Here is a 10,669-nt window from a genome sequence, read left to right as displayed (position 1 = left end):
TTTGTTGTCATGCTTCATTTTTTAGTCCACAGACTGAGTGAGATAACTACACAACATGAACACACAATACACACTTGTTGGTTTTCAGAGATGTTTTTAGCCCTAGTGTCCCTCAGGAGATCCCAACACCAGCTTGGACACAATGCAAGAACAGATTGAAATTGTGCTACCACAAAATATTCACACCACAACGTTTGACCTTGTTGTTAGTTTTTTTCTGGTTATTTCCATAGTTTTCTTCTATTTGTGAGCTACCCATCATGCAGTTCAGAAAGATTGGCATCTCTTTTTGGATTTAGACAAAAAGGATGTCATTTTTTTTGTGGTTTTCAGGCAAAACTTTAACGGTAAACATCTCTGTAGAAAGAAAAGGAAAGCAGGCAAAACACAAAGTGAAGTTCAGGAGGACAGAGGTTTCTCAGTCACACTCCTAACGCCTTCCTCTGAGAACAAGACATGAACGTTACCCGGAAAGAAGAGTGAAAAGGAGGCGACCAAACTTCAGTCTGAACGTGTTGTTGTCTCCAAAAGGATGATCCAGCTGGATCCTTCCATGAAGGATAACCCAAAGGTCTTTGCTCTCTGGAAGGTCACATGACTGCTGCTCCGGTTTGCCTCTGATCTGATCCAAACGCTGAAAGACGGAGCAGTTCTTCCTGATGCCAACATCCTCACTCATCCCTAAACTTTATGGTTCAAATATTACAAACACAGCAGAAACAGAAAAGCCTTCTGAGGCTTCAAGGTCCCAGGTTGTCACCCTAATTCCTCCTTTCAGACGAAGATTCTTGGACCTCCTTCTTGTTCTCATTTTGATGTTTTTTGCTAGAAGTATTGCTTAAATAAACACTATTTGGCTTTTCTTTTAGTGACTGGATTTCTAACACAACAATGTATTGGTTTACAGACGTCACTACGTTTTCCGTGTAAATGACGTTTCCGCGCTCAGGTCCAAACACATGCACAGCTACCTAAGTGACGGGGCGCTGTTCCAGTGCCTCAGACGCATATTTCAATGGGCGTGGCCACCAGCATCCGCCCCCCCGGGGAGCCAGTTTCCCGCGGGATGCGGTCGTAACTGTTGGTGGACGACACCGAGCTGGTGGTGGAAACGGACACAAAGTGGTGGCCGGACTCCTTCATCCCTCCTTTGGCGGCGCCGCTGCTTCCCCGCTCCGCCGCCGTGGGAGAACTGGACGCCAGAGTCTGCTGCTTCATCCTTTCAACCAGCAGCTCCTCGTCTTCCTCCCCCGATGAAGATGCCGAGCTGGTTCCTTCCACCTCCCCTTGTTGTTCTCCGCTCCCTCTGTCAATCTTCTCCCCTCCGTCTCCTCCCCCACTCCCGGTGCTGCCGTTGTTGTTGTCAGTCTCTGCGTCCAGCATCCAGGAGTGGCTGAAGTAGCTGAAGACCTCTTTGACGGAGCAGCGGCGGTCCTGCTCCACCGAGAGCAGGCGGCGGAACATGCGCAGCGCCTGCTCGGTGAAGCGCCGCCACTGCGACGGCACGGCGCCGGTCCTTCTTCTCTGCCAGCGGATGAACTCCTGGTAGAAGGAGTCCGCCGGCATGGCCTTCTCCCACGGGAAGTTGCCGGTCAGCATACAGAACAGCAGCACCCCGAAGGCCCACACATCCGTGCTGTAGTCCACACAGAAGCCCTCGTGGCGGGAAACATCGCACAGCTCGGGGGCCGTGTAGGGGATGGTGCCACTCACCTGCAGAGAAACCCGGGAGGTTACGGCGGCAGGACAGGCCGCACGCCGCGAGGCCACAAACCTCAAAGGTACTCACTCTCTTCACGGGCGAGCCGGCGCGGCGGGTCATTCCAAAATCCGACAGCTTGACTTTTCGGCACTCTCTGTCAAAAATGAGGACGTTCTCCGGCTTGATGTCCCGGTGGACCAGCTTCCTGCAGTGAAGGTAATCCAGAGCGATGGCGACCTGGTGAACGCAGCGCTTTGCTATGGCCTCAGGTAGACCCACCTGCAGAACAGACAGAGGAAGAGTTGTCTGAAGCAGTCGGTGTGGACATACTAAGAGCTACACGCGTGTGTCATCAGCATAAGCCACAGCTGCATGTGTACCTGAGGTGGGATGATGTCAAAGAGGTCTCCTGCCAGCGCGTACTCCTGTGCAAACACGTAGTACTCGTCGGTCTCGAAGGCGATGCCAAACATGTTTATGATGAAGGGGCAGGGCGACATGTAGAGCGAGATGCTGTACTCCCGCAGAAAAGACTTTAACTTGGTCGTCTTCTTCTTTAGAAACTTCAGAGCCATTTTGGTGCCTTTAAGGAAAAAACACCAGTTTCTCTTCAAACTTTAGTGTTTTCTAAAGAAAATACTTTAAAAAGAAGCAGTCATTGAAACATCTTTTCAAAGAACAGCTACTTGTTAGAGCTATTTGCAGATGTAACTAAATATACACAAACACATTCAGCATAAATACTCATTTGGTCTCTAAACAGCTTTTCTAATTCAGATGCGGAGTATGAAGTCTTCGGATTCCCTTTTCTGTGAGTTCATAACGCCAAAGGCTTCGCTCCTTCAGTCTCTTTGCTGTTCAGCATCATTCTGAATGTTCTAAGATCACACATGGACGAATGCACACGAGGACTTCAAACACCTCCAGGCTCCTGGAAGAGAAAGGTTTCAACACAGAAAGCCTCACCTCTCATCCTATGGATGACCAGGTCCACTTTTCCATACGTGCCCTTCCCCAGCTCTCTGATCACCTCGTAGTACTTGTTCACTTCCAGCCGCTCCAGGTTCTGGGCAGCAATCAGCTGCAGCTCGTCCAGGATGTCCATGTTGGCTCTGGAAACCAGCGGAGACGAGCTCATGTTGGCCGCAGCTTCAGGTGGACGGAGCAGACGGGGAACGTGGGGAACGGCGAGGAGCCGCTGCACAGAAACAAGTCAGGCAGAGAAAAAAACACTTTATATGTAAGGCTGTCATCAAAACACCCGCAAAGCTGAACAAAGAGAAAAGGCTCAAAAGAGTCTAACCTAAGTGAACCCTAACGCTGAATCCCAAAGCAGTCCTGAACAGAAAGCAGAAAAAGGGTTTTGAGGAGCTGAAAGGACTAAAAGCCATGAATGATGAGAACGTGAAGATCTGTGCAGGAGAATCCTTCATTGTTCTTTCCAGGGAACTCTAAGGGATTATCTCTGATGGGGGAAACTTCCCAGAAGAATTCTGGGAAATGCTTATGCTTTAATGGAGAAAACAAACACAAACACAAACCAATTCAAAGACACTTTTCCTTCTTTCTCTTCAAAGCTGCAGATTCCTGAAAGCTGCTTTCTATCCACCTCAGTCTGCAGCTCTGGTCTGCAGGGCCATCGTCACTGAAATGCTGATTCCCTGAAGGAACCCTAAATGTTAGCCGCCAGGGGGAGGAGCTGTGAGCGGCGTCCCCTCCACCCTCTGCTGCAGTCACATTATTCCCATTGATTCCTGTTTATTCCTTCTCCTTCCTGACCCACAAGTCCTGGAGCATCTGCAGAAACTGCAAACATGCCGGTTACACACACTGACCAAAAATATAAACGCAACACTTTAGTTATTGCTCCCATTTTTTATGGTATGAACTCAAAGATGTGAAACATTTTCCACATACACAAAATAACCAGTTCTCTGAAATATTGTTCACAAATCTGTCTAAATCTGTGATAGTGAGCACTTCTCCTTTGCCAAGACAATCCATCCCACCTCACAGGTGTGCCATATCAAGATGCTGATTAGACAGGATTATTGCACAGGTGTGCCTTAGAGTGGCCACAAGAAAAGGCCTTTTGATCGCAACATCATTCTGATCCTAAACATCAGAATCGGTTTCTTCAAATCCACAATCAGCTTCCAGTTGTCGTTATTGTGTGCGTCCTCGTTATTGTGCCATCTTTGTGTGTATTTTGTTATTGTGCCATCTTTGTGTGTATTTTGTTATTGTGTCATCTTTGTGTGTGTCTTTGTTATTGTGTCATCTTTGTGTGTATTTTGTTATTGTGTCACCTTTGTGTGCGTCCTCTTTATGTGTTATCTTTGTGTGCGTCGGTGTAACTGTGCTATCTTTGTGTGTGTCTTTATTATTGTGTGATGGCACAATAACGAGGACGCACACAATAACGACACCTGGAAGCTGATTGTGGATTTGAAGAAACCGGTTCTGATGTTTAGGATCAGAATGATGTTGTGATCAAAAGGAAAAATCACAGTTTTTATGTGAAGGTCAGTGGCCAAAGTACAACACGCACATGACATGTATGTGTCAGTAGAGGGAAACACGCTAACAACACGCTAACAAGAGAAATCTGTAGATGTTTTCAGATTTGTTTTGAAAATGAAAACAGCCAAATTTCCACTGAAGAAAAGCCAACAATTGAGAAGAAAAAAACCCCGAAAGTTCTCATCATCAGCATCTCAATTCCAGGAGAATTCCCTCTGAGATGAAGCTTTCAGTCTAAACTGCAGGTTCAGACCGTCTTCTGCTGTGTGGACAGATGGATTTGGACAGAAAAGGAGATCCAGCCCATGTGATGGTTGTGAGGGTGAGAGCTCGTCAGTGCTGCTCCACAGTTAGGACACCTAAATCCTCAGAGGCCCACAGCTAAACACCCCCTGATGCCTACAGGAGCAACCAATGAGGTCAAAACAGACAAAAACACATCCTGCACCTTTCCAGCTCTCCACTACTCCTCCAGTGCTGCAACTGTGCGCCACCAGCTTTAAAGCTGTGCACCAGCGGCAACCCAGTGACGGGCTGAGGCACAGAAACGGCCACCGCCATGACGGCAGCCACACGGCCCTCCAACAAACCCAGATCTCCTCCGCTCCTGTGACAGAACGCTGGCGTGCTCACACCACCAAAGTCCCAGAACCAGTTCTGGACCTCGTTTAGAGACAAACCCAAAGTACCGATTCACTTTATTCCTTTGAGCAGAAATCATTCATCTCAACTCTCCATTCATGGGAAAAGTTCATGAAGGTTTGTTCTTCTATATGATCCCATCAATATGTTGTTTTGTCTTTTTCCACATTCTGAGCTTTTAGAAACGTAAAGACCACATAAAAAAAACACAAAGGTCTTTTTACATATCCCTGTGGAACTCCCTGAGCATTTCTGCTCTAACCTGCTGTTGTCTAGAAAAACTAGATAAAATGTTTATTTGTCTGATTAAAGCCAATTATTGCAGCAGCAGAAAGTAGCAGCACTGACTTTCTTGTCCTATAAGGTCATGTGACTACAGAACCAAAACACTACAAGTGCAGTTGATCCAGTTTGGACATTTGTTTGAAGTCATTAAACACCTTCGATGAGGAACTTTACAGTCCTAAAAATGTCAGAGCGCCCGTTCAAATGAATTCTTTTCAGTCCTTACAGGTCTAATAACTTCTAGTTTAGAAAGCCTAATGTGTGCTACGACACCAGACTTTCTATCAGTCGGGGTGTATTCAGACTGGAAAAAACGTTTGTTCTGGACCCAGTCCTGAACCTTGTGTTTGGTCTGTATTCAGACTGCAGTCAAGCAGAATTTCCTGTTACAAACCAAAGCCTGTAAACAAAATCATTTGACTAAAGATCTCTTCACTCATTGGTCAGGAACTACGAGGGCGGGGCAAAGCAACTAGAGGCAGAATCGTCTGATCGTCTGTATCAACGTCCTGTACAACATTTTTACCTTGGTCTGGTGGAGACGTACTGCAGGGCAGTTACTGAGGAGACGACGGCGATGAAGGCGCTGATAAATATTTGTCCATCCATCCATCCATCCATCTTCCTCCGCTTATCCGGGACGGGTTGCGGAGGAAGATGGATGGATGGATGGATGGGGTCGCGGGGGCAGCAGTCTAAGCAGAGATGCCCAGACTTCCCTCGCCCCAGCCACTTCCTCCAGCTCATCTGGGGGGACCCAAAAGGCGTTCCCAGGCCAGCCGAGAAACGTAGTCTCTCCAGCGTGTCCTGGGTCTTCCCCGGGGCCCCCGCCCAGTGGGACATGCCCGGAACACCTCTCCAGGGAGGCGTCCAGGAGGCATCTGGACTAGATGCCCGAGCCACCTCAACTGGCTCCTTTCAATGTGGAGAAGCGGTTCTACTCCGAGCTCTCCCCGTGAACCGTCACCTTAACGTGGTGGGGGAGTTTGAGAGCTCGAGTGATCCCGGGAGCTAAGCTCTACAAGCGGCTGAAATGAGCATCATCCGTCGGGTGGCGGGGCTCCCCCTTTGAGATAGGGTGAGAAGCTCGGTCACCCGCGGAGAGCTCGGAGTAGTTAAATATTCGGAAAAACAGTGAGAACCAACATGTGTCACGTTAGAAGTTGTTTTAATGTTCCTGCATTGATCCGACCACAGTTCAATGAGTTGCTGTCTCATCTTCTTTCCTAGTCTGTTTACATCCCATAATGCCCAGCTATGGTGGCTGTTTTGGTCCAGTCGGTCCGATCCAAGAACAGATTGTATTCAGACTGAGGAAACTCAGAGCAAACCAGAGCTCAGTTCGATTGGAGACGGACCGAAACCACCTCCAGAGACGGGTCAGAGAGCGGTTCCTGGTTCTGGACCAGGGTCCACTTGGATGTATTCAGACCTAAAATGAACTCTGGTTCACTTGAAGCTGACCACATGTGTCCGGTCTGAATCCAGCCTTGGAGTGGTCGGACCTGGAAAGGTTGGCTGTGAGGTGGAAAACACAAAGAAGAGAGGATTCCTCAGTGGGAAATCTATGCTGCAGTTTCTGTTAGCAGCCATTCTGGTTCTTCCACATGTTTCTGACTCCGCCCCATAGAGGCCACAGCAGCTAAACACTCCACAGACCTTTGGTGACCAATGCTAACTGACCAGTGCAGTGTGCGCAGGGGAGGGGACTGGACTCTACAAGCCCGGTGGGCCGGATGGTGCTTCCATACCAACCCAAAGCGGTAGAAAGCAAGACGAGGCTCTTCTGGCCTTTGGCTGCACAGCAGTGGTTCCAGAGAGTCCACTCATGTTATTTATAGCTGAACGCTTGTGACAGTTTGAGCACATGTGAACTAAACAAACAGAGCTCAAAGACGCACCAAAGGTCTGAAAAAGATGCACCGCTCCGTTCAAACAATGATGGGATTATGCTGCTTTTTTGGAACCAGTGTCATTGGAGCCAAATGACAAAAAGACAAATGTATTTACTATAAACTACTGCGTTTAGTAATCCTCTGGCATTACGATGCAATACAGCATGGATCTGCAGCAGGTTTCCCAGAAGGTAAAGGAGAGAAACTAAAGCCGCATGAGTGTCAACAGAATAAAGGAAACATTCCATTTGCTGAAAGACTCCCTCCAACCAAAACGGTGTTTTGGGTGTTTTCATCAAACTCTCCATAAATTTGTCTGTTTAGGCTTGCCGTAGTATAAACTTGTAGCACCATGACATGAACTCCCTCCTATTGAATCTTAACAGTAACCTTTAAAACTGCCATAAAATGAGATGTTTGAGGATGTTTTTATAGTTATAGTTATTCTGCAAAATACTGGATTCTAAATGTTTCCACATGATGTTTCTGATCTAAATGAGGTGAGGAATTTATTCTTAATCTGTTTTTCTACATTAAACCTTCCTGTATGATATGGAGTGTGTTGGGTAATCTCTGTGACCTTTAGCGTGACCCCTTAGCAGTATTGGATGGATGGATGGATGGATGGACGGATGGATGGATGGATGGATGGATGGATGGATGGATGGATGAACCTACTCTCTGTACCCTCAAACAAGTGAATGGTAAGGGTCTGGGCTAAACTAAGGGAGTTCTTAATGTAAGGAGTCGTCTGTCAATCATTTTAGGTAATCATTGAAAACAATCGGCCCGTTATCAGTCTGATGATCAGTCTGATGATCAGTTCGGTATCCACACATGACCAAACGCCGTTTACCCGCCAGCGTTAGATGGGGCCTGTCAGTCACACGGTGATCTCACTGATTTACCGTTCCTGAAGGTTAAACGTGACGCGACATGAGAACCGATGTAATACTGGAGGGTAAAGATCAATGATGATTGGCTCTGGAAGGGTGACGCTGGAATCAGAACCAATTGGAGCCAACACTGTTTTACACACACACACACACACACACACCATTACACACACACACACACACCACTACACACGCCAACACACACACCACTACACACACCAACACACACACCAACACACACATACACAAACATCAAACTGGTGGAAGAAGTGTCAGTGTTGTCTGACGTTGACGTTTGTAGGAACAGAAGAACCTTTGTCAGTTTTTCTTGTTCTGTCCATCAGCTGAGATGGGAGCTGAAGGCGTCTCTTCTGGAGGTGGACAGATGTTCCAGATGTTGCAGATAAAGCTTTCATCTGTTTACCTGTTCAGAAGAACTGAGGTCAACCTCAACAGTTGCTGAGGTTTTCATTGGGATGATTTTCTTCAGACTTGAGTTCTTCCCATGTTTTCTTCAGACTTGGACGCTCAGGTGTTGGTTTGGTTGATTTAGTCACAGAGATGAACCTTCAGCTGTGGTGGTAGAACTGTTTCCTGTAGATCAGGTATACAGGTGCGAGTTTGTCTGACTCACTTCTACCGACCAGAACCTGATCAGAAACAGGACCGGGAACGTTTTCACAGCCACACAGTTTGATGTGAATGTGGAGAATCTCTGCTCCTCTCAGGAGGCGGCCCGGTTCGGTTCGGTCCGGACCGCGGTTCTGTTGGTACCAGCATGCTGAGCACCTGCAGGAACGTGAGGAGCATGGACCTCCTCTGCAGCAGGAACACAAGGAGGAACACAAAGCAGCACGCGCGCACGCGCACGGACCAAACCGCAGATATCTGACATTCGTCTCCAGTGCAGAAACACACACGTGACCAAAAACAGACCGAGATTCACGGATCCAGGCCTCGGCGGCGTCGGGGGGTAAGGACATGCAGCTTACTGCCTCTTACCCTTCAGATGCCCCCCACACGGACGCAGTGGGGCCGCCCAGTCAGCCCGCAGTGCCGGTGGACAGTGCGCATTCCCGCCGTCCTGAGAGGAGCCTCCGCGGAGCCGTCGGTCCCGGGATGCGGCGCTCAGCATCCTCCGACCCCCCCGCTCTGCGTCCTTTTGTCTCCGCAGCGCTCGGCTGTGCTGGATGGGAGGAAAGCCCTCCCCCTTCCCAACGCTCTGACCAATCAGCGCGCGGATCGCTGTCTCCGTACAGACTATGCTGCCTTCACTGGCTGTGGGAAAACAAAGCTCTTATCAGACTCAGACGGACTGCATTTCGCCCGCCGAGGAGAGTTTGGACCCGTTTCAGGCACAAATGGCCCACATTAGCTCCAGGCATGAATACTGAGCTGCAGTCAAGCTAAAGGCTAAATATGAAGCTTTCCTCAAGCATTTTAGAGTAAACTATATCCATACGATCATATATGACCTTTGGCACACGTAAGAACCTTTTTTTTTCTAAAATATGAGTCATTTTCTTAGCTTCTTTTCTTATCAGGAAGTAAGACGACTTGATCTCTGAAGCCCCGCCTTTCTCCTTGTGGGTACCGCCCATTTCATGACATCATCCTAGAGTCGTCCTCAGCAGCGTTTCTCCCACGAAAACAAACATCTGAACTTTTCCATAGATGGTCATTCATATCGTTCATTTAACCCTTGTGCTATCTTAGATAATCCCCACCCTTACATAGACGTGTTCTCCCTACCATGACAAAGGTGGATAAAGGTGGAAAGATTTCATGTAATCCATGGACACCAGTGAAGATCACAAATCATTGAAGAAAAAAGGTTCAGAGCACTGTCTAGTGGGTCTAGAGCAGTGTTTTTCAACCTTTTTTGAGCCACGGCACACTTTAACCTTGACAAAAATCCCGCGGCACACCAGCATCCAAAAAAATAGATAAATAAATAAAAAAGAAAAAGCTCAGTCTGTATTGATCTACAGCCGCTCTGCAATCTCACATGCATTTTTGTGGTAATTGTTGCAGAAAACGCTGGAAGCTGCAGCTGTTTTTTCTAAAAGATGTATTAAAAATTAATACATGGGCGGTGGCTAGACGTGGCTAGATGTTGATATTGCTTGTTGCTTGACACCAGCTTGGAGCCAGTCTAGAATGGAGAAGTAAGACACCTCCTTCCCTCCACTAGTCTGAGGGTTCACCTTGGGCAAGTGATAGCACCCTCTTGCCCCCCCACCTAGGGTTACAGCTGAAACAAAAAGTCTGGCCAACGGTGTACAATGGCGGAAGAGGATACAAATCCCAACGGCTAGACAGCGGATGAGCCAGCACCGCAGTGCCGACGCGGCCACCAAGGGTGTTGCAGAACCTTATCCGGGTCTGCTCCAGCCATCGGATGCAGTTGGCTGCATGTGTGCAGACTGTCTTGGTTCGTCCTTGCCTCTGTACTTTTGCTACCAACGGAGAGGGGTACTAGCAGTACTGGGCAAGCTACTAGTTCCTATAAGTGCCCAAGCTAGGAGAGGAGTGGAAAAGCCCTGTGGCGATGGAGTGAGGGCCCACCGGCAGGTCTGATGAACTGGAAGCCGCAGCATGATCTCTGCACACAGGCGGTTGGAGTGTGATGGCCGTGCTTTTGCTGACGAACGACAGCATTGCAAGGTAGCTGCTCCAATGACAAGGCAGCCCTGTTTAGGGATGCACTGCCTGCCCTAGTACAG

At 48.2% G+C, this 10,669-nt stretch overlaps 1 protein-coding gene across 1 annotated transcript; it reads right to left on the bottom strand.

The window, feature by feature from the left end:
• Positions 1-9,535, bottom strand: bsk146 (brain specific kinase 146). The gene is made up of 5 exons (XM_011488506.3): positions 8,946-9,535; positions 2,669-2,900; positions 2,083-2,285; positions 1,790-1,981; positions 1-1,713 (listed from the first exon to the last, which is right to left on the bottom strand). The coding sequence occupies exons 2-5, from the start codon at positions 2,838-2,840 to the stop codon at positions 1,000-1,002; spliced, it is 1,281 nt and encodes a 426-aa protein (XP_011486808.1). The 5' UTR covers positions 2,841-2,900; positions 8,946-9,535; the 3' UTR covers positions 1-999.
• Between the last annotated feature and the right edge of the window lie 1,134 nt (positions 9,536-10,669).

The sequence above is a fragment of the Oryzias latipes genome, chromosome 19 (genome assembly GCF_053564925.1).
Source record: "Oryzias latipes strain Hd-rR chromosome 19, Olatipes_Hd-rR_3.1".
In the NCBI taxonomy this organism is placed as follows: domain Eukaryota; kingdom Metazoa; phylum Chordata; class Actinopteri; order Beloniformes; family Adrianichthyidae; genus Oryzias; species Oryzias latipes.
Note: the sequence above shows the minus strand (reverse complement) of the source record. Positions and strands in the feature narration are given on the sequence as shown.